The sequence below is a fragment of the Saimiri boliviensis genome, chromosome 1 (assembly GCF_048565385.1).
Source record: "Saimiri boliviensis isolate mSaiBol1 chromosome 1, mSaiBol1.pri, whole genome shotgun sequence".
Classification (NCBI taxonomy): Eukaryota; Metazoa; Chordata; class Mammalia; order Primates; family Cebidae; genus Saimiri; species Saimiri boliviensis.
The window spans coordinates 169,036,979-169,060,480 of NC_133449.1; the positions used below are offsets into that span (position 1 = coordinate 169,036,979).

At 47.1% G+C, this 23,502-nt stretch overlaps 3 protein-coding genes across 4 annotated transcripts; all 3 read right to left on the bottom strand.

Annotated features, from left to right (window-relative positions):
• Positions 1–477: 477 nt before the first annotated feature.
• Positions 478–3,478, bottom strand: DND1 (DND microRNA-mediated repression inhibitor 1). 2 transcript variants are annotated; one of them, XM_003933887.4, is made up of 4 exons: positions 3,176–3,478; positions 2,925–3,042; positions 2,102–2,563; positions 478–1,425 (listed from the first exon to the last, which is right to left on the bottom strand). In XM_003933887.4, exons 1-4 carry the CDS (start codon positions 3,197–3,199, stop codon positions 968–970), a joined length of 1,062 nt encoding a protein of 353 aa, XP_003933936.1. In that variant the 5' UTR covers positions 3,200–3,478; the 3' UTR covers positions 478–967. The 2 variants fall into 2 exon arrangements, with proteins under 2 accessions (XP_003933936.1, XP_010342744.1); XM_010344442.3 differs by having other exon boundaries at positions 2,102–3,478.
• A 94-nt stretch (positions 3,479–3,572) lies between these two features.
• HARS1 (histidyl-tRNA synthetase 1) lies at positions 3,573–23,448 on the bottom strand. Its single transcript, XM_003933880.4, has 13 exons — positions 23,263–23,448; positions 22,902–22,991; positions 15,893–16,012; positions 10,377–10,472; positions 9,279–9,404; positions 8,497–8,604; positions 8,244–8,342; positions 7,920–8,013; positions 7,560–7,687; positions 7,225–7,467; positions 4,680–4,796; positions 4,338–4,484; positions 3,573–3,990 (listed from the first exon to the last, which is right to left on the bottom strand). Exons 1-13 carry the CDS (start codon positions 23,350–23,352, stop codon positions 3,919–3,921), a joined length of 1,530 nt encoding a protein of 509 aa, XP_003933929.1. The 5' UTR covers positions 23,353–23,448; the 3' UTR covers positions 3,573–3,918.
• LOC120366898 (small ribosomal subunit protein uS5) lies at positions 11,036–12,005 on the bottom strand. The gene has a single exon (XM_039476873.2). The coding sequence runs from the start codon at positions 11,967–11,969 to the stop codon at positions 11,088–11,090; it is 882 nt and encodes a 293-aa protein (XP_039332807.1). The 5' UTR covers positions 11,970–12,005; the 3' UTR covers positions 11,036–11,087.
• Positions 23,449–23,502: the final 54 nt, after the last annotated feature.

Genomic DNA, 23,502 nt, shown 5'->3' on the forward strand with positions numbered 1-23,502 from the left:
CTGCTTTCCAAAGTGCTGGGATTACAGGCATGAGTGCCACCACACCTGACCAAAAAAAAAAAATTTTTTTTTTTTTTTTGGAGACAACGTTTTGCTCTTGTTGCCTAGGCTGGAGTGCAATGGTGTGATCTCTGCTCACTGCAACCTCCGCCTCCTAGGTTCAAGCGATTTTCCTGCCTAAGCCTCCTTGAGTAGCTGGGATTACAGGCGCTTGCCACCATGGCCAGCTAATTATTGTATTTTTAGTAGAGACAGGGTTTTTCCATGCTGACCAGGCTGGTCTTGAACTCTTGACCCAGGTGATCTGCCTGCTTCCATCTCCCAAAGTGCTGGGATTACAGGTGTGAGCCACCGCACCTGGCTTGAATATGAGTTTATAATATCCTACGGTGCAACACAAGAAAGATGCATGCAAAGCACTGATGTGAGGAAGTACTTACCCTGTACCAGCTATTCACTCTGCCAGTATAAGACAAACTCTACACTGGGGCAAGACAGCACAGACACAAGCATATACTAACCAGGGGTTTAATATAAATACAACCAGCACAGAAAAACCCAAAACTACAAAAACCAAAACCAGAATGCCATGTGGTGGAGGCAAAGGGCAGAATTTCTGACCCTTTGGCTCAGCTGCCCCTACCCCCAAATAAAAACCAAGAAGAGGACAAATCAGGACAATATAGATTCATGCTAAACTGTGGGAGAGGGAAAAGGTATATGATAGGGTGGGTGTGGACAAGGAATGGCCATGTTAGATCACAGGGTCAGTTTGGACTTTGGACTGAGAGGAGAAAGGCAAGGTCCCTTGTCCCCAGGTGCCCTGTCCCAGCAGGGAGGCTAAAGGGCCTGCGCCTATGTCCCTCCCCACCTTTGGGGTCAGATAGTGGCCACCCAGGCCTGCTGGGTTGGGGCCTGACACAGGCTCTGCCTGCCCATTCAGGCTGCTTCTGGAGAGAGAAGGGAGTCACTGTCTAACCGTGGTACCTGCCTCAGCCCCAGCAGACCACAGGAGGCTGGCCCCGGACTCACTGAGTGCCCGCAGCAGCTGTGCAGACACAGCATCCTTGGCCACCTCATGCCCATTCTGCCCATCTAGGGTCAGCACAACCCAGATTAGGCCGCTGAAGGGTACTGGATGCCCAGGGATCACGACCTGGTACCAGAAGCGGTGCCAGCCAGCAGGCCCGGTGCCCAAACACTTGGTGAGGAACACAGGGCTCCCCAGCTTCATTCGTTGGCACAGCAACTGCAGGGTAGCTCGAGCCCCTTGGGACCCTAACTTGTCCCTTGCCAAGGCCAACTGGCTGCCCTCTGGCTGTGGGGACCGCAAGGAGGGACCCATAAGCTGCTGGCGGAGTCGCTGCTTCAGGTCTGGCTTGAGCCACTCCACAGCTACCGGCTCTCCGCAGAGGTGTGATTGCCCTGCAGGAAAAAAAGCCAAGGGCAGATCTAAACCCTGGGTCCAAGCCTCCAGGCTGTAAACCCTTTGGAGCAGCAACACAGGCCTGTAATTTGTAGCCTTCCCATTTCCTGGTAGTGTAACCAAGGGTAAGAAAAGAAGCCTTCAGGTTCCATTACTTGCAAAGGGAGTGTAACAACTGCTATATTAGCAGTTTCCTTGGAGGAGTACTAATTAATGCAGGATTTGTCTGACTCATAACCATCATAATGGCTAATCTTTATTGTGAAAACTTGCTGTAAGTCAGTGTGCTAAGTACCATATACCCATTAAGTTATTTAATTCTCACAAGTCTGAGAAAACAGGTTCTATAGTAGTAAAAGGCTCAGTTGGATTCCCTTGAGCAAATGGATTTAACAGTTTCCTCATAGCTGGAGGGTCCGGTGAATATTTTGCGGGGTGGGGGTGGGGGAATGTTGAAGATTAAGTCAGGAGATAATGCTCGGGAAGTCTTACAAACTTAAGTGGTGGTGGTAGCACCATTTTAAGTTTTATAAATCTAAGATCAAATAGTAAAAGGTTGCAAATTCTGGCATGCTTGACTCTAACTAACGTATTGTAACTAACAGCTATGCTCAGTATAAAGTGCCTGGCAGAACCGGTTTGGCCCCAACCAGCCTCCCCCCACCAGCAGCCTACCTTCCACCAGGGCCTTTTTGGCCATGGCAGCGGCCCGGTGTGAGCTGAATTTGAGCAAAGCGATCTGCCCGGGCGTCGGTCCAGGGCTGGGCAGCAGCCGCGCCTCCTGGAGGCCGGGCCCCAGCGGCTGCAGCGCGAGTAACAGCGCGCGGCGGGTCAGATTCGGCGGCAGGCCGTCCACGCTCAGCTCACACTTCTCGGTGCTGCGGCACACGAGCAGCGTGCAGGACGGCCGCAGCGGGTGGTTGTGCAGCGTGGCGATGGCGGCCTGAGCGCCGCGCCGCGAGCTGTAGCGGGCATAGGCGAAGCCGCGGTTCAGGCCGCTGAAGGTCATCATCAGGCGGAACTCGTAGAGGCGGCCCACGCGCTGGAACAGCGGGATAAGCTGGTGCTCGTACACGTCCTGGGGCAGCCGCCCGATGAATACCTCTGATCCGGCTGGCGGCGGGCTGCCCACCCAGCCTGTGGGAAGGGGGTATGCGAGGCCACCATCATGAGACACTCGAATTCTGAGCCGACGGACCCAGCGCGCGGGGGTGGAGGCAATGTGAACAAAGGTCTGTGAAATGGGTTTACACCCGTACACTGGGTGGTTGACATAATTACGTGACTCGGCTAAAGAGGGGGCCGGCACAGAGTAGGTACACGTTGAGACTGGCCCCCTCCCTCGACGGGGCGGGTGGACGTGGAGGCATAGTTCCTCCTTTGCTGGGGACATAAATCCGGGTAGTTCGCAGTTTCTGACAGTGAAGACTCGGCGCAACCCCTCCCCCAAAGGGGGCTGGTAGGGACAGTACAGGCTGGCCGGCTGGGACTATCGTACCTGGGGGTGGCCCGCCATACTTCCTCTGCCCGTTCACCTGCACCAGGCGGATGCCCGTCTCCCTGACCCACGCCTCCAGCGCCGCCTTGTTCTCTGGATTCACCCTCTCACACCACAGCTGAGAAGGAAAGGCAGGTTGGAATGGCGGATCGCCAAGCCCCCCCCCCCCACCTCTCCTGTGATACTGGGGTCCCTAAAGCCGACCCCTGCTCTGGCGGAGTTCGCCGACTCCCAAGTCACCAGCCGCTTACCTCACAATCCCGCTTGGACTGCATGGCTCTCCCGCAAGTCCCCTTGTACCCTCTTTAAAACTTCCTTCCCACCGGCCTCTGGAAGCTTCCCTACCCCTCCACCCCGCAAGCGCTCATTGGCTCTGGGCGCGACCCCGCCCAAGGTGGGTGGAGGTATTCACTGCACGTGCGCCGCGGGGCTTCGCTCAGACCCTCAGGTGAAAACTGCAAACACTAGCCGGAGAATACGTATGGGGGCTGCCTCCCGAAGAGGAGCTCCCAAGCGGAGTCGCAGGGTGGGCGCTGGAGGCAAGAACCTCAGGGTCGCACGTTTACTGTCTTTCTCCCTTTTCCACCCCTACTGTGGTCTGCCCCGAAAGGCGGAGCTAGGCATCAGTGACACAAGCAGGCTCCATGGTTGAGGCATGAGGCATTTTATTTGACCTTTGGCGACTGGTTGTAGGGAGGTATCTGTTTCATCTGGTGTGGGGCTCTGCAGATGAGACCATCTCAGGCTGGGTTCTTGTAGCCCAGGAACACAGACTGGATTAAGCTCCCAGGGCTTTGTAAGAAAAAGGTGTAGTACCTGGCCATTTTTGCCAGTAATCAATAAAATAACCATCATAAAAATTAAAGTCTCTGTTCTGACCCACTTCAGGTCTTGCTGAAATGGAAAAGTGCAAAGCAGCTGAAGTACATATGCAGTTTGTCTTAGCCTCAAATAGTGCCAGTCCCACTTCCTTTCCTCTGATAGTTTGCTCAGTTCAGCAGATGCAGAGGGGCTGGCCTGTTCTCCTTTTGATTTCCTCCACAAGGTCTTCTCTTCGGATGTCCACCTAGCCAGGATGGGAAAAGAAGGTGGTATAAGCAATTTCCATTCCTCTGCTCCCTAAGAACCAACAGTTTCCTCTAACCCTCTAGGCATCAGGGTTGTCTCAGCCCAGAGCAGGAACCTAATTAACCTCAGGCTAGAGGGTACTTCCTGGGGGCGCCAAGAACACATAGGGTGTACCCAGGGATGGAGATCTCACCCTACTAAGACTACAGTAACAGGTTAAAATCTCAAGTCCTTTATGAGTTGGTACTAATGTGAATGCCAGGCTTTGCTCAGGTCTTGAATGGGCATGGGCCTGCCAAAATGGCATACATTCTGTCCCTTAGCTTTCCTGTCTGCCTCTCTCACCTCTTCCCTGCTAGTCACTGAACGGAGCTTGATGACGCCATCTTTGAGTTCCTGCTCGCCGATTATAGCCACCAGTGGGATGCCTGCCTCCTCACAGTACTGTAACTGGTTCAGTAGTTTTGGGTTCTTCTTGTACAGCAGCTCAGCCTGCAGGGAACAAAAGCAGAAGAGGAAGACTGGCTTCTGCTGTCCTCAGGGACGCCCTCCTGGGTGTCCAAGCTGGCACCTTGTTCTTAGCTCCACCTCAAGAAGTTATGGCAGGATCCATTATGGGTGCGCTTTTATTCAATTTGTGCCCGGCACACTCAAGTTTGCTGCCACCCTGGGGCTTGCCTCCCATACCTTGATCCCAGCATCCCACAGTTCTGAGACAAGCTTTAGTCTCTCTTCTAGCAGCTTCTTCTGTGCAGATGCCACAAGCACCTGTGTCTCCGTGGTCCGCACCTTCTCCTCCAAAGCCTGGGGAAGGGGCAGATAAGAGTCAGAGCTGGGGCCGGGCGCGGTGGCTCAAGCCTGTAATCCCAGCACTTTGGGAGGCCGAGGCGGGTGGATCACGAGGTCAAGAGATCGAGACCATTCTGGTCAATATGGTGAAACCCCGTTTCTACTAAAAATACAAAAAAGTAGCTGGGCGTGGTGGCACATGCCTGTAATCCGAGCTACTCAGGAGGCTGAGGCAGGAGAATTGCCTGAACCCAGGAGGCAGAGGTTGCGGTGAGCCGAGATTGTGCCACTGCACTCCAGCCTGGGTAACAAGAGAGAAACTCTGTCTCAAAAAAAAAAAAAAAAAAAGAGTCAGAGCTGGGCTAACCCCTTCAAGGAGCAAAACAAAGCAGGCTCTAGTCAGGATTTTGAGACCAGGCCCAACTCAGCTCTACCAGGACAGGGGCCCTGTCTTCTAATCTAGCATTTGGGCATAAGGTAGCTTTTAGAAGATATAAGGACTGAATTGACTGACTTGTACATAGGACGTATCAGAACAAATAACCTAGGGCAAGGGTAAAGGTAACTTCTTTCTTTCTTTCTTTTTTGAGACAGAGTTTCACTCTTGTTACCCAGGCTGGAGTGCAATGTGGCCATCTCGGCTCACCGCAACCTCCGCCTCCTGGGTTCAGGCAATTCTCCTGCCTCAGCCTCCTGAGTAGCTGGGATTATAGGCACGCGCCACCATGCCCAGCTAATTTTTTTGTATTTTTAGTAGAGACGGGGTTTCACGATGTTGACTAGGATGGTCTCGATCTCTTGACCTTGTGATCCACCCGCCTCGGCCTCCCAAAGTGCTGGGATTACAGGCTTGAGCCACCGCACCCGGCCTAACTTCTTTCTTTTTTTTGAGACGAAGTTTCGCTCTGTCACCAGGCTGAAGTGCAATGCTGCAATCCTGGCTCACTGCAATCTCAGCCTCCTGGGTTCAAGAGATTCTCCTGCCTCAGCCTCCCGAGTAGCTGGGACTACAAGTGCTCGCCATCACGCCCAGCTAAGTATTGTATTTTTAGTAGAGATGGGGTTTCACCAGGTTGGCCAGAGAGGTCTCGATCTGTTGACCTTGTGATCCACCTACCTCAGCCTCCCAAAGTGCTGGGATTACAGGTGTCAGCCACAGCATGAAGCCCCACGCAACCCCCAACTCTTTTTTTTTTTTTTTCGAGACAGGGTCTCTGACGCCCAGGCAGGAATACAGTGGCATGATCACTGAAGCTCCGACCTCCCGAGCTCAAGTGATCCTCCCACCTCAGCCTCCCAAATACAGGCACACACCACCATGCTCAGCGAATTAAAAAAAAAAATTTTTTTTTTCTTTTTTTAATCTGTAGAGACAGGGTCTCCATGTTGCCCCGCTGGTCCCATGTAGTACCTTAAGGTTCCACCAAAGCATTCACACAGAAGTACTACTATGAGCCTACCCCAGGTAATTAGATCACCCTGGGCAGTTCTAGTCCCTACTTACTATCTACCCATTTATGACACTATGCCTCTCACATTTCAGTTACAGGACACAGGTGGGGGTGTGTATGGGTGAGGGGAAAGGAGAATGCTGCTGCTGCTGCTGCCCCTTGTCTTTTTCGGGACAACTATTTTCATAGTTTATAAAACATAAGATGCCTAAAGGAAGAATGATCTCAATTAGGAAACAGGGGTAGTTTCCACCCTAGAGAAAAGGCAAAGGACTGTGGGGAGGTTGCCAGAGCATTTCCCAGAGGATGAAATGCAACCAGCCACTTAAGATCAGCAGCAACCAAGTGGGGCTTGGGGCCGCAAGAGGCTTCCTTGGTGTTATTCTACGTGCTAGACAGTCAAGGTAGCCATCTGAGGGGTACCAGGGCCTCAGGCACATGCTTCCCATTTAGAGACAATGTTATAGTGTAGTTAGTGGCAAGACTTTGGAGTCAGGCTGCCTGGATTCAAATTCTGACTATCACTTACAAGTTTCAGGCCTTAAGCAAATTGATTGATCTATAATGCTTCAGTTTTCTCATCTGGAAAATGCAATTAATAAGAGTAGCTACTCTCAGAGGGCTGTGGTAAGAACTGTATTTTGATAATGCATGAAAAGCACCAAGCACAGTGCCTGGCATGAGGCAGTAAAATGTTAAGTATTCTGTATCATGAGGACAATCTAGGTCTTGGATACACCAGCCCAAATTTGTGACAGCCCTGAAGGAAGTAGGGACCTAGGGCAGAAGATTTAGTGGAGAAATATTGTGGATTAAAGATCCATAAAACTGGCCTATAATGGGGTGGGAATCTGTGAAAAAGAGCAATAATCTTTTCTCCATTTCTGTGAGATGCTCCCTACCCAAAGCAGCACCACTTGCTCCCTTGGAGATCAGATAGCTTGGGTGCCACCACTGCTCAGACTGTCTTCTACCCACCCACAAGGACCTACCTCCAGTCTCTGTTCCACGATGGAGAAAATCCGCTCCACCCCAATGCTGAGTCCCACACATGGCACCTTGCGTCCTTTGGGGTCAAACATGCCCACTAGCCCATCATAGCGCCCTCCAGCAGCCACACTGCCCACACCCAGGGGCTCTTCCCCTGCCTGGACTGGGGTCTGTAGCAGCACTGCCTCATAGATCACTCCAGTGTAGTAATCCAGCCCTCGAGCAAGGCTCAGGTCAAAGGATATCTGTGGAGATAAGAACATGGTCAGTGCCAGATTAAGATCAGGGACCTGAAGCCCCAGAGCTCAGAAGGGATCCCGTCTCCAACTTGACTCACTTTGTCATCAATGCCAAATAGGGTCAGGTACTCAAAGAGCAGCTTCAGGTCTCTCAGGCCCTCCAAGGCCTGCTTGTTTTGGGATAGTTTAGGATCCTGGAGCAGCTGTTCCACCAGGGATACCCCACCTGGGGAGAGAGACTTGTGAGTGAGGCTGACAAGGAAACAAAAAAGGTAAGGGGTGACGGTGGGGGGGAGGGGGGCTGACTTTCTTGCCTGAACTCCAGTTGCCTGTGCATGTGTGTGTACATACATACACATACACACACACACTTGCTCCCCTACATACCCAGAAGAGTTTCAACTTTAGGACTGAGGGCAGTGGGATGGCTGCTGGGGAAGCTTGGTTCTGTTCCTCACCGTGCTGCTGGACATAGTCCCCAATACGGTCAGCCACCTCGGGTGCGAGGCCCTTCTCTCCTACCATCTCATTCTTCACTTCTTCCCAGGACACCTAGGCAGACAGACATCAGTCAGGGACCCCTGGGCAGCTTCTGCACCATACAGCAAGTACGTACAGTCCTCAGGAAACAGTCTTGGAGCAGTAGCTGCCCATCAGCCTACATGCTGGGGCTAACCTTTCTCTGGTGGGTATAGAGTCATGCACCTCTCTCTCAATCTTGTTTTCCATTTCCCAAGGCAGGGTGGGATCTGAAAAAAGAAGTCAAGTACTTGGGTTGTTACCTTGTCCAGCTTGTCTACTGAGGAGCAGATGGTACGGAACTTGCTGTCAGGAACACCACAGATGGCAAACATCCCATCTAGGATGCGCCGATCATTTACCTACAGGGAACCAACACATAGTGAGGGGGGAATCTCTTTTCTTACATGACTGGCAATAGTCACGGTCACTTGGGCTACTGGTCCCTCTGCACAAGGATCTTTTCTTGTGAGAGGCCAGGCCCAACTTTGCCCTCCCATCCTTGTCATCTCTGACCTTGACGAGGAAGTCGCCTATCTGAAGTGAACTCAGTATCTCGCACATGATCTTCAGGCACTCTGCATCAGGGATCATGGGATCAAAGTTTCCAGCAATGTCAAAATCCTACAGGGAGAGGGGTAGCCAGCGGTCTTCAGGGATTCACCTTTCTGAAGTGGGGGACTGCAGGAGCTCTGCTTTCTAGGAAGGCCTGGTTGTACTCAAGCATAGACTTTCTTTTTCATTTTCTGATCATCAGCCCAGAGGTAAACCCCAGCATCCTTGGGCTTCTCACTATTTTTGGTTTCCTTTCCATCTACTGGGTTATTCCTTCATTTTCTACTTCACCATCTTCTTCTTAACTCCTCCTACTGGATGGGGTAATTATATGACTTTATTGCTTAGCCATTTTCCCTATTCATCCAGAAGCCTTGGCATCAGTCTGGATGATTTGATATATCAAAGTTAATTTCCTTATCTTCTGCTGTGATCCTATCACTGTGGTTTAAAATAAAGAGGACTGGACCAAGGGTTCTAGTCCTGACTTTGCCTTTCTTATCCCTCTGATCTCTTCATCTACTGGGTATCAAGTTTACTCCTATGTAAAATGGAGACACTTTATTCTCCTTCCCTCCCCACCCCACAGGGACATTGTGAAATCTGCATGAAAACACCATAGAAATCTAAGAGCATTATCTGGTCATCCAGTTTGCTCAGGATACCAGGAGTACTCAATAGATTCTGCTGGCTTGAGAGAGCCCCAAGTAACACAGCTCCCCCCACGGTTTCCCAGCACTCACACACTGGTAGAATTCCCGGTATCGGCCGCGGGTCATGGCTGGGTTATCCCGCCGATATACCTTTGCTATATGGTAGCGTTTAATGTTGTTCAGTTTATTCATTGCCAAATACCGAGCAAAAGGAACCTGATGACAAAGAGTTAAGGAGAAAGCCCCTCCTATCAATGTCTGGAAGCTGATTATCATCACCAACAGAAGCTGAGGTTTAACTCCTCCCTGTATGGGTAAAACTGCCACCCATAAGATTAACAGCACTAATGAACATCAGAAAGAATCAACTGTGCTACTACATGGGACAGCTAAAGGCTCAAAAAAGATTAAGGCACCTTTCTCTTTGGTAGTGTTGACTGGACTTTTCTGAGCAGGGCAAGGGGCTAGGCAGGTTGGCCACAGACCAGATGAAGGCCCCCCATTTGGGATTTCTAGGCAGATGATTCTCTGCATAGCTTGGAGACAAAGGAAATGTGTTGCTGGTCCATTAAGGAGAATTTTTTCCACTGGCCAGGGCAGGGCAGAGGTATTCTGGAGCCAGGGGAAAACTGTAGAGTTGGAACTGGGCCCTGACATCAAGCTTATGTCTCACTCAGGATTCAGAAGATTTCTGCTTTTTTTGTTTTTTGTTTTTTTTGAGACGGAGTTTCGCTCATTACCCAGGCTGGAGTGCAATGGTGCGATCTCGGCACACCGCAACCTCTGCCTCCTGGGTTCAGGCAATTCTCCCGCCTCAGCCTCCTGAGTAGCTGGGATTGCAGGCATGCGCCACCATGCCCAGCTAATTTTTTGTATTTTTAGTAGCGATGGGGTTTCACCATGTTGACCAGGATGGTTTCGATCTCTTGACCTCGTGATCCACCCACCTCAGCCTCCCAAAGTGCTGGGATTACAGGCGTGAGCCACCGCGCCCGGCCCAGGATTCAGAAGATTTCTAAGGGTGCGTATGCTCTGTTTAGCCAAAGTCCTACTCCCGGTTTAGAGAAATAATTCCCCTAATTGCCAAAGGCTTTGTATTTGATCCTACCTATGTCTGCGTATTCTTAACCTGAGCCCAGTGAGTGCCAATCCATCCAAAGTCTCAAGAGCCCAAGTTTGGAAAGATACAGTGAGGTCATAGCGAAGGGACAGCAGCTCTCCACCCTGGTCTTTCAGGTCATAGATAAGCTTGGAGTCTTCCCCATACTTTCCCGTCAGTGTTTCCTGGAGAAAACACAAGTAAATTTGGTCATAATAATAAATATAACAATTTAAAAGGAAGCTCTGAAAATAAAAATGACTGATTCCAACTTGTCTGCATTTCCCTCTGCTCTTTATCCCAGTTATCACTAAAAGGAAACACCAATTTTTTTTTTTCTATTTTGATTTTGTAACTGAGCTGAAGTTTTTGTTGTTTTTTTATTTTTATTTTTTTTAAATCTTACAAAACTTTCTTTCTTCACACTCAACTTCTCAGCATGAAGTTTTTTTGTTGTTGTTGTTTTGTTCTTTGAGATAGAGTCTCATTCTGTTGTCAGACTGGAGTGATCTCGGCTCACTGCAACCTTCATCTCCTGGTTCAAGCGATTCACCTGCTTCAGCCTCCCAAGTAGCTGGGACTACAGGTGCATGCTATCATGCCCAGCTAATTTTTGTATTTTTAATATAGATGGGGTTTCACTATGTTGGTCAGGATGGTCTCGATCTCTTGACGTTGTGATCTGCCCGCCTCAGCCTCCCGAAGTGTTGGGATTACATTTGTGAGCCTCTGTGCCTAGCCTGAAGTATTTTTTTTTTTTTTTTCAATGTAATTCACTTTATTTTTCTTGTATAAAAACCCTATGTTGTAGCCACAGCTGGAGCTTGGGTCCTCTGCACGGAGACTCTGGTGTGGGTCTTGACGAGGTGGTCCGTGAATTCCTGATAGGGAGACTTGGTGAATACAGTCTCCTTCCAGAGATCAGGGGTCAGGTAGCTGTAAGTCTTAGAGATGGCATCAAACGTAGCCTTGGCGAAGTTGCCCAAGGTGGCAGTGCAACCCCTAGCTGAGGTGTAGCAGTCATCAATACCAGCCATCATGAGCAGCTTCTTGGGCACAGGTGCTGAGACGATGCCAGTGCCCCTGGGCGCGGGGATGAGGCGCACCAGCACAGAACCACAGCGGCCTGTCACCTTGCAAGGGACGGTGTGGGGCTTGCCGATCTTGTTCCCCCAGTAGCCTCTGCGCACAGGGACAATGGAGAGCTTGGCCAGGATGATGGCCCCACGGATGGCAGTGGCCACCTCCTTGGAACACTTAACACCCAGACCGACGTGACCATTATAGTCCCCAATAGCAACAAACGCCTTGAACCTGGTGCGCTGGCCAGCACGGGTCTGCTTCTGCACCGGCATAATCTTCAAAACCTCATCCTTGAGAGAGGCCCCCAGGAAAAAGTCAATGATCTCAGATTCCTTAATGGGCAGAGAGAAGAGATAGATCTCTTCCAGAGATTTGATCTTCATGTCTTTGACCAGGCGGCCCAACTTGGTGACAGGCATCCACTCCTTATCCTCGGCTTTGCCTCCACGAGCGCCGCGGCCTCGGCCCCGGCCCCGTCCCCGGCCGCGACCCCGGCCCCGGATACCACTGCCGAAACCTCCGCGGAAGCCACCGCGGTTCCCCATCCCAGGGCCCCCGGGGCCTCCGGGCCCCCCCGCTGCACCGGCGTCATCCGCCATTTGGTGTTACGTCGAAGAAGCAGCTAGCCTGAAGTATTTTTAAAAGATACATAAATTCATTTACAAGAAGCTCTGTACTTACTTCCTCCCTAATGTTATACTGTTAGATGTTTAGGTTATTCTAACTAAAAAAATTTTTTTAGGCTAGGCATGGTGGCTCATGCCTTTGGAAGGGCCTAGCGCTTTGGAAGGGTGAGGCGGATGGATCACCTGAGGTCAGGATTTTGTAACCAGCCTGGCCGACATGGTGAAACCCCGTCTCTACTAAAAATACAAAAAGTAGCCGAGTGAGGTGGTAGGCATCTGTAATCCCAGCTATTCAGAGGCTTAGGCTGAAGAATTGCTTGAACCTGGGAGGTAGAGGTTGCAGTGAGCAGAGATCACACCATTGCACTCCAGCCTGGGTAACAAGAGCGAAATTCCATCTTAAAAAAAAAAACACTTCCCCATAACATTTCAATATCTGATATTTAGGTATATAGCTCTTTCTTTTTAAAAATATTTTTCTTGATGATAAACTACTAGGAGTGGGTAAACTACTAGGAGACCAAAAAACATGTTTTTATGATGCCTGAGATTCGAATAATGTCAAAAGTAAAAATTGAATAATGTCTTAAGGGCATTATAGCAGTCCTTGCCTTGTGATGTCTATAACAGGTAACAGCATATTTCACTTACCAGATTGGCAAAGATTAAAAAGCCTGAAACTTCCCAGTGTATAGTATCAGAAACAGTCACACACTAATGTTACAGGCTGAATTGTGTCCCCCTGGCCCCACTCTTCCCCAATTCATTTGTTTAAGTCCTAACCTCCAGTAACCTCTGAACAGGACTACATTTGTGATAGGGTCTTTAAACAGATGATTAAGCTAATATGAGGTCTCCAAGTTGGGCTTTAATCCAATCTGTTGTAAGAAGAGAAAATTTAGACCGGGACAGAGGGAAGATGATGTAAAAACAAAGGGAGGCTGGGTGCAGTGGCTTATACCTGTAATCCCAGCACTTTGGGAGGCTGAGGTGGGCAGATCACTTGAGGCCAGGAGTTCAAGACCAGCCCAGCTAACATAGGGAAACCCTGTCTCTACTGAAAATAGAAAAATTGGGCCAGGTGTGGTGGCTCACACCTGTAATCCCAGCACTTTGGGAGCCTGAAGCAGGTGGATCACCTGAGGTTGGAGTTTGAGACCAGCCTGACCAACATGCAGAAACTCTGTCTCTACTAAAAATACAAAAAAAAAAAAAAAAAAAAAAAAAAAAGGCCAGGCATGGTGGTGCATGCCTATAATCACAGCTACTCAGGAAGCTGAGACAGAAGAATCACTTCAACGTGGGAGGAGGAGGTTGCAGTGAGCCGAGATCACACCATTGCACTCCAGCCAGGGCAACCAGAGTAAAACTCCATCCCAAAAATAAATAAGTAAACACAAAAATTAGCCAGGCATGGTGGTGCATGCCTGTAATCCCAGCTGCTTAGGAGGCTGAGGCAGGAGAATTGTTCGAACCTGGGAGGTGGAGGTTGCAGTGAGATGAGATTATGCCACTGCAGGCAACAGAGTGAGACACTGTCTCAATAAAAGAAAAAAAAAAAAAGACAAAGGGAGACGATGGCCATCTACAGCCATGGAGAGAGGCCTGGAATAGATCCTTCCCTTATGGCTCTCAGAAGGAACTAGGCCTGCCAACATGTTATGTCAACTTTCAGCCTCTGGAACTGTGAGAAAATAAATTTCTGTGGTTTAGGCTACCCAGTTTGTGGTACTTTGTTATGGTAGCCCTAGCAAACTAATACAGTAGGTAAAAAATAAATAAATATGTACAGTTAAATATCAATAAAAAGAGACAGGTACTACTACATTGATGAAGGAAACAACAGATAATTTCAGATAGTTTTATAGCCTAAAGGCAATAAACCAGCTTATTGTGATAGAGAAGACCTACTATAAAGAAGTTAGTTGGAGAAGATTACTTGAATAGTGGCATGTTAGCTGAGCTCTGAAATTAAAATCTGGCTGGCTGGATGTGGTGGCTCACACCTATAATGACACCACTTTGGGCACCTGAAGTAAGAGGACCACTTGAGGCCTGGGGTTCGCAAACAGCCTGGGCAACACAGCAAGACATCTGTCTCTATTTTTACTTATTTTTTTGAAAAAAGGAATTAAAATCTGCAGTCTCTAGTATAATCTGAAATAAATCATGCAAAGAGCTAAGGAAAGGGAGTTCAGGAAAAGGGAAGAGCAAGAACAAAGGCCCGGAAGTACAAACACATTGAGTATGTTCCAAGAATAAGAAGAAGACCAGAATAGCATAGTTGGTCAGAGGAAAAATTATAGGGTCCCGGTCCCGTGAGTCCCTCTCTGCTGGTGTGGAGATGAGAAACTGGGAAAATAAAAGACACAAGACACCAAGAAAGAGAAAAGAGTTTGGGCCCAGGCATCACTGTCAACCAATGCTCAGAGTCCGGCAGTGGCCCTAAGTGCCTGGATGCTCTGACTTTTATTGAGTATGAAGCAGGGGAAAGGGTAGGTAGGATGAGGTAATGGTGGTAAGTGATAGGGTCAGGTAAATCACGTGTCTTGGAGACAGGGGCCCAAGACTTTGAAGAAGCTGAGGCAAGGAGAAAACCTAAGGTGTCAGCACTTTTTTCATGCTTGTCAAGAATTAACAAGGTCACTAAGATTTATGTTACTATTACTCATTCTTATCTTCTAAGAAAAAGAGGAACCAGGTGCAGAAGCAGAACTTGAAAGTAGACATGGAATGTGACCACTGAAGCACAGCACCACACAGAGACAATTAAGTCCCTAGATGTCTGTGGGCCTCCCTGACAGCCATCAAGCCTACCACAAGAGCTTAGAAGAGCACAGTTTTCTCCTCACTCCCTCGAGGAAAGAGACATCTCAGCCATCTTGGACGTCTCCTTCCCTAGCTGGCTAAACAGCGGGCACTTTTACAGCACTGATACTGTCACACAGCCAAGGCGTCCTCCAGTAGCCCTTAAGAGGGTGTGACAGAGGACTTAGCGCATCTTGCCTTAGGGTCACCTCTTTTCCAATGCCACTTCAGTCCTATGCTTCTTGACCTGAGACTTATTAGTAAGATTAAAGAGTATGATTATATAGATGTATATATTTATGATTATATATGAATAGCTTTGTGATTATTATAGATATAGGAATAACTATATAACTATATCTCTAATTTGTTTCTATGTTTATATGAGAACACGCTGAGGCTTCCGACTCTTGTCGTGGCTCTTGTGGGGTTTCCCCCCAACAAAAAAATAGCATGAGATGAGGAAGGAAAGGCAGTGGTCAGATCACCCAGGGCTCTGTAAACCTGAGTAAAGAGTTTTGGTTGTAGTATAAGTGCAGTGGGAATCACTGGGTTTGAAGCAGGTAGTAATGCAATCTGGGTTGGTTGGTTTGTTTTAGAGAGAGAGTTTTGCTACGTTGCCCAGAGTGGAGTATGGTGGCTATTCAGGTATCATCATAGTACACTACAGCCGTGAACTCCTGGGATCCAGTGATCTTTCTGCTTCAGCCTCCTGAGAAGCTGGAACTACAGGCTGCCCCGTTGCAATCTGGTTTTTAATAGCAAATAATTAGTAACAACCTCAGAGTTCATCAATAGGAGAGTGGTTGCATATTTATGTATGTATGGTTTACGTGAATAGAGAAAACATCCCAAATACAGACCATCCAATACAATGTAGATAGGAGCCAGAACAACTACCACTCCCAAGATAACAAAAGACAGGGCCTCTCCCTCCAAGCCAGTCTTGTCCCTGTTCTTATTGGAGAAAAGACTGATAAGTGTCCACAACAGGAGTGGACCCTTTGGGCCCTTACCCTGTTGTTGTCTTCTTTGTTATTCAAATGCCCACTCATCTACCACGTAGTTTCTTCTTGCCCATTCCTCACCTTTAGTTCAAATACAGGTGTGTCAATGACTTCTGCACCATGGCGCTTGAAGCAACGGATGATTACATCAAACACCTTCTCGCGAACTGCCATCTGCCGGGGACTGTAGTCTCTTGTGCCCTTGGAGATGAAATCAGTAAGAGAACCAGAAATGAGGTTTGAAAACCAAGAACAATGTATTTTGGAAATATAAAAGGATGACCTCAGTAATGAAAAAGCAAATCCTGCTCTAAACAGATTTTCCGACAGGCCACTGAATTTTAAAACAAGTACAAATAATTCCCTATTAATTCCCATACCCATTTGCTATCTGCGTTCCAAACTCTAGTCCCTTTTAAGCTTGAGTCTATTTTCTAAAATTCTTAGAACTTTTTTCTTTAAGCCGTTTTTCTAAAAACTCTGGGATAACAGAACATTTCCTGGCCTAATAACAAACACCTACCTGAGCCCGGGCACAGTGGCTCACGCTTGTAATCCCAGCACTTTGGGAGGCCAAGGTGGATGGATTGCCTGAGCTCAGGGGTTCGAGACCAGCCTGGCCCACATGGTGAAACTCCGTCTCTACTGAAAATACAGAAGTTACCCGGGTGTGGTAGCACACCCCTTGTAGTCCCAGTTATTGAGGAGGCTGATGCATGAGAATCCTTGAACCTGGAAGGCGGAGGTTGCAATGACCTAAGATTGTGCCATTGCACTCCAGCCCAGGCGACAGTGAGAGACTCTGTCTCATAAAAACAAACAAAAGGTGCCTGTAATCCCAGCTACTCAAGAGGCTAAAGGCAGGGAGAATCATTTGAACCTGGGAGGCAGAGGTTGCAGCGAGTTGAGATGTAGTTGTTGCACTTTCATAGTTAAAACTGTTTGTTCTCTAATTTGTTTCTGGTAACAAGCCTATGACATAGGCTAGGCAGATAAATTTTATAGATGAAGTACAGGGTGTTGAGAAATAAAGTCATTACTTAAGGTTATTCAGCATGTTTGTGGCAGTCAGGACTAGAACTGTGTTCTCCTTCCAAGTCAGAGATTCCAGTCTGGGCTTTTATACCCTACTCCAAAGTTTTTGGTTTCAAGACCTCTTGACACTCTTCTTACTATTTATTAAAGACCTCAAAGTGGATTATACTTATCAATATTTACTGTATTAGAATTAGAACTGCCAAAATTTAAAAATATTTGTTCATTTAACAAATAATGTGTCTAGCTGGGTATGGTGTCTCACGCCTGTAATCCTAGCACTTTGGGAGGCTGAGGTGGGTGGATCACCTGAGGTCAGAAGTTCAAAACCAGCCTGGCCATCATGGTGAAACCCCATCTTTAAACAAATAAACAAACAAACAAAAAACAAATAATGTGCCTATTACATGTTAACACAAATAACATTTTAGAAAAAGGTAACTTTGGGAGGCTGAGGCGGATGGATCACCTGAGGTCAAGAGTTCAAGACAGCCTGGCCAACATGGCAAAACCCTGTCTCTACTAAAAATACAAAAATTAGCCAGGTGTGGTGGTATGTGCCTGTAATCCCAGCCACTTGGGAGGCTACAGCAGGAGAAACGCTTGAACCCGGGAGGTGGAGGTTGCAGTGAGCTGAGATCGTACCACTGCACTCCAGCCTGGGCAAAAGAGGAAACTCTGTCTCAAAAAATAAATAAATAAATAAAAGAAAAGAAAAAGGTAACTGTTTTCCAAACAATTTAGTGAGAACAGTGGCATTGATTTACGTTTTTGCAAATCTTTACTGTCTGGCTGAATAGAAGACAGCAGGATTCTCATATGTGATTTTTGCATTTAATCTATCGTGATATGTTATGCTGACTGAAGTATATAAAGAAAACCTAATCTTACACAAATATGTAGTTGTAAAAAGAAGAGTTGTTTTTTTCCTTGAGATGAAGTCTTGCTCTGTTGCCAGGATGGAGTGCAGTGGCATGATCTCAGCTCACTGCAACCTCCGCCACCTGGGTTCAAGAATTCCCCTGCCTCAGCCTCCTGAGTAGCTGGGACTGCAGGTGCTCACCACCATGCCTGGTTAATTTTTTGTATTTTAGTACAGACAGGGTTTCACCATGTTGGCCAAGATGGTCTCGATCTCCAGACCTTGTGATCCGCCCACCTGAGTCTCCCAAAGTGCTGGGATTACAGGTGTGAGCCACTGCGCCAGCTCAAGTTTTCTAAAATTCTAACTTTCACCTGAATACTTAAATTTTATCACTGCCAACAAATACTGTCAGATGTTTTCCTTGAGGTGACAAGGCTCACTTTGTTCATTGTTGTCAAAATGTCTGCCAAATATTCAAGTTTTAAAAACCATTTGTCTTTCAGTTGTTAATTCAAATAAGAAAAGATGTTCTATGAAAAAAGTAGCTAGATCAGCTTGCAATTTGAACAATGGCATAAGCATTTTCCCAACTTTGGAGTGCGGAAGTGCTTTATATGTATTTCTCATTTTGTCACAGCAAATATTTAAAAAGAGGGTACTCAAGGGTCAAGATTCAACAAAAGTATAAGTTTTCAGCCAGGCATGGTGGCTCATGCCTGTAATCCTAGCACTTTGGGAGGCTGAGGTGGGTGGATTGCATGAGCTCAGGAGTTCGAGACCAGCCTGGGCAACACGGTGAAACATGTTGTATGTTTCTTATATGTTTTTTGTATTTTTGTAAAAGTACAAAAAAATTAGCTGGGCATGGTGGTACCCGCCTGTAATCCCAGATACTTGGGAGGCTGAGGCACAATAATTGCTTGAACCCAGGAAGTGGAGGCTGCAGTGAGTTGGGATCACGCCACTGTACTCCAGCCTCGGCAACAGTGAGAGTCTGTCTCCAATAAAAACCCCCCAAACAAACAAAAGAACAAATTTTTACTATTTTATCAATGACATTCTTAAGTAAAACTGAATTTTATTTATTTATTTACTCAGAGTGCATGGCAGTGAAGAACATACTATTAGTACAGTTTAGTGTCGCTGTCTTAATTTACGCTAAGACACCAGCAGTTCTACTCACCAGTGCTTTTGTGCCTTCAGTGCAAATGGTAACACAACGAAAAAGGCAGATGACATCTCAGAATTATTATAAAAATAGTTTTGACCATGAAGACCCCTTGAAAAAGTCTTGTCCCCACAGTATTGGGGGGTTTTCTTTTTGTTTCTTTTGTTTCTTTTCTTTTTTTAAAAAATGGGGTTTCACCATGTTGGCCAGGACGGTCTCGATCTCTTGACCTCGTGATCCACCCGCCTCGGCCTCCCAAAGTGCTGGGATTACAGATGTGAGCCACTGTGCCTGGCGTTTTCTATTGTTAATATGAATCTTACATCAAGAAATTCATATTAACTAAAATGCATATTAACTCTCTAGCATAATCTTACTTTAACACTATAGTATGGAAATTTTCAAAGACACAACATAGAGAATAGTATTTTGGGTCACCATTTATCCATTACCCAGCTTCAACAACCATTAACATCTGCTATTCTTCTTTCATTTAAAGCCTGACGTGTTTTTCTTAGTTTAAAATAAATCCCAGACATCATATCATTTCATCCATAAACACTTCAGTATAAATCTCTAACACATAAGGACGTTAAAAAACCCAACCAGCACTTTGGGAGGCTGAGGCAGGCGGATCATGAGGTCAAGAGATCGAAACCATCCTGGCCAACATGGTGAAACCTCGTCTCTACTAAAAATACAAAAAAATTAGCTGGGTGTGGTGGCGCGTGCCTGTAGTTCCAGCTACTTGGGAGGCTGAGGCAGGAGAAGTACTTGAACCCAGGAGGCGGAGGTTGCAGTGACCCGAGGTTGCACCACTGCACTCCAGTCGGCGCCTGGTGACAGAGTGAGACTGTCTAAAAAACAAAACAAAACAAAGAAAACCCCAAAAGACTCTATCTTTATTATAACCAACGAAACTAATAGCAACTCTTTAATATTATCTAATGCTAAGCCATGGTCAGTTTTCCCCAGTTGCTTCAATAATATCTTTTTATGGTCAATTTATCTGAATCAGCTTCAAAACGAAGTCTATGCGTTGTAATTAGCTGATATTTCTATTTAATCTACAATAGTTTCCTCCCCTACCCCACTTTTTTATTTAAAAAAAATCATTTATTAACTGAGGAAATTGGGTCATTTGTCCTAAAAATTTTTTTTTCACATTCTAGACTTGGTGAACAAGATGCTTGATGTGTCATTTAACATGTTCCTCCATCTCTAGTATTTCCTGTAAATTGATAGTTAGTCCAAAGATCTGATTAGATTCAAGTTCAATTTACTTGGCAAGAGTACTTCATAGGTGGTGCTGCGTACTTCTTATTGCATTACACCAGCAGGAACATCTGGTTGTCCTACTTTTAGTGATGTTGACACTGATCACTGGTGAGGACAGACTGATCCATCATAAATTCCACAATAAGCTTTTCATCTAATAGTTTGAATAATCACTGAGTTCGAATAGTTTGAATAATACCACTTTGGGATTTTACACTGTCTCTTTAACCTTCCAAAATGAGTTATATGTAGAAAGAAAAGGCTCAAGGAATTTAGGAGCCCAAAGAATTAATCTTAACACAAGGAAAACAGACCATCTCCCCTGTCCTTTGTAATTCAATTTCAAATACATTTATGAAATACAGTCATCCTTTAGTATCCAGAGGAGACTGGTTCCAGGCCCCATGTGGATACCAAAATCCATGGATGCTCAAGCCCCTGATATAAAATTATATGCACATCCTCCTGTATACTTTAGTCTCTAGTTTATTTATAATACCTTAGACGAGGCATCCCCAAACTATGGCCCACGGGCCGCATGCGGCCATTTATCCGGCCCCACGCCGCACTTCAGGAAGGGGCACCTCTTTTATTAGTGGTCAGTGAGAGGAGCACAGTATGTGTCGGCCCTCCAACGGTCTGAGGGACAGTGAACTGGCCCCGTGTAAAAAGTTTGGGGACGCCTGCCTTAGACAATGTAAATGCTATGTAAATAGTTGTTATACTGTACTTTTTATTTGAAATTTTTTACTGTTGTTTAAACGTTTTTTTCTTTTGGCTGGGCGCAGTGGCTCATGCCTGTAATCCTAGCACTTTGGGAGGCTGAGGTGGGTGGATCACTTGAGGTTGGGAGTACGAGACCAGCCTGACTAACATGGAGAAACCATGTCTCTACTAAAAATACAAAATTAGCTGGGTGTGGTGGTACATGCTTGTAATCCCAGCTACTTGAGAGGCTGAGGCAGGAGAATCACTTGAACCCGGGAGGCGGAGATTGTGGTGAGCCAAGATCATGCCATTGCACTCTAGCCTGGGCAAGAAGAGTGAAACTTCGTCTCAAAAAAAACCCATACCTTTTTCTTTTTTTTTTGTAAAGATAGTCTTGCTACATTGTTCAAGCTGGTCTCAAACTCCTGGGCTCAAGTGATCCTCCCTTCTCAGCCTTCCAAAGTGGTGGGATTGCAGGTGTGAGCCACCGCACTCAGCTAGATTTTTTTAAAATTGTTTCTTTCCCTCTGAATGGTTTTGATCCATGGTTGGTTGAATTTATGAATATGGGACGCTGGGATATGGAGGGCTGACTATACTATTTAGGCACCTAGACTCAGTATCAGGGTAAATAAACCACATAAATATACCACATAAAGTTGGTGCAATAACATAAATATGTATGAAGTGCCAAGAGAACCCAGATGAAGGGGTAAACAATTCTGTTTACAGAACTTACAGAAAGTGGAATTGAACTGGAAGATGAGCTAAGAATCTCCAATGTCGGCTGGGCGCGGTGGCTCACGCCTGTAATCCCAGCACTTTGGGAGGCCGAGGTGGGTGGATCACAAGGTCAGGAGATCGAGACCATCCTGGTCAACATGGTGAAACCCCATCTCTACCAAAAATACAAAAAATCAGCTGGGCATGGTGGCGCGTGCCTGTCATCCCAGCTACTCAGGAGGCTGAGGCAGGAGAATTGCCTGAACCCAGGAGGCGGAGGTTGCGGTGAGCCGAGATCGCGCCATTGCACTCCAGCCTGGGTAACAAGAGCGAAACTCTGTCTCAAAATAAATAAATAAATAAATAAATAAAATAAATAAAATTAAAAAAAAAGAATCTCCAATGTCATTCCACTCGACTCTCCTTTACCTAGTGCTAGTCATATAGGTCATCCTCTAGTTCCTCAAAACCACCAAAGTTCTTTCCTGCTTCAGGGTTTCCATACTCTACGTGGACCTATCTTTGTCATACTCTTTCTCTTGCTATCTCCTACTCATCCATTAGGTCAGTTAGTTTATCACTTCCTCAGTTAGCCTTTCTCAGATTCCCCAGTTCTCCCTTATTTTTCTCAGAGCAACCTTGTTAATTTCTTTATATCATTTTTCACAATATGTAATTACTTATCCATTGTGTGCAGGAGGATCACTTAAGGTCAGGAGGTCAAGACCAGCCTGACCAGTGTGATGAAACCCCATCTCTACTAAAAATACAAAAATGAGCTGGGCATGGTGTGGGCACCTGTAGTCTCAGCTACTCGGGAGGCTGAAGCAGGAGAATCTTGAACCCAGGAGGTGGAGGCTGCAGTGAGCCAAGATTGCGGGCACTGCACTCCAGCCTGGGTGACAGAGGATAATCCCCTTTCAAAAAAAAAAAAAAAAAAAAAAATCCATGTGTAGGATTATTTGTTCTAAGTCTCTCTCCTTCAGTAGAATGTAAGCTCCATGAGGGTAGGCTATATTGTCCTCCATGGTATATTAAGTGCTTTGTACAGTGCTAGAGACATAGTAAGCGGTAAATACATATTTAACGAATGAATAAAGGAGTAGCAGCAGCAGGCTGACTCCCCTGCTCACCCAGCTGTCCTACTTTCTGCCATTACTTTCCCACCCCAGAATGACTCAGGTACAGTCCAGTCCAGCCCAGTGCCCAGAGCAACTGTCCTCTCCTCTGCAGTATTTCAGATTCTCCTCAATGGCCTGGTTTAGGGAGGCAGAATTAGGGACGCTCTCAGTGGCTCCCTACAAGAATATTACCTTGGGGGTTTTGAGCACAAACTTCTGTTTGCTTTCATCAGGACCCAGCTGTGCCTTCAGTTTCAGCAGTTTTGCCACCTCCTCCTCGATCTGTGGAGAGAAACAAGGCGCTGGGCTATCCATCTGTCACTCTCCTCCCTCCCCCCGCCATTCTTTCAATATTCCTTCCTCATCAGAATCTCTCTGCTCAGGCCTAGCTTTGTGTCTCTTGGGACCCACCCCGGATGCCTCCCCACGCAGCCCACCCTCCTCCCTACAAGCCTGGTCCTTTCCCTCATATCCCTATCCTGTGTCCCGAACATCTTGGCTTTACATCCTCTCAGGCTTCGCCGAGGCCCTCTCCCCCTGCTGCTTGTCTCACCAGCTCGGCGCTGGCTTTCTGCTGCTTGAGGCCTCGCACGCGCTCTCCCTGAAGTTTCACCAGCTCCTCCAGTGCCGCACGCTCAGCCATCCCGTCTGCCCACTTGAGCCGACTGCTGCCTAAACCTGCCGTGGCGACCTCAGCCTCAGCAAGGATGACTTCCGGCTATCGAGTCGCTGGCTCGCATGCCTAGAGAGCCTCCGTCGAGCACAAAAATTATTTCCGTCTCTTACCGGAAGT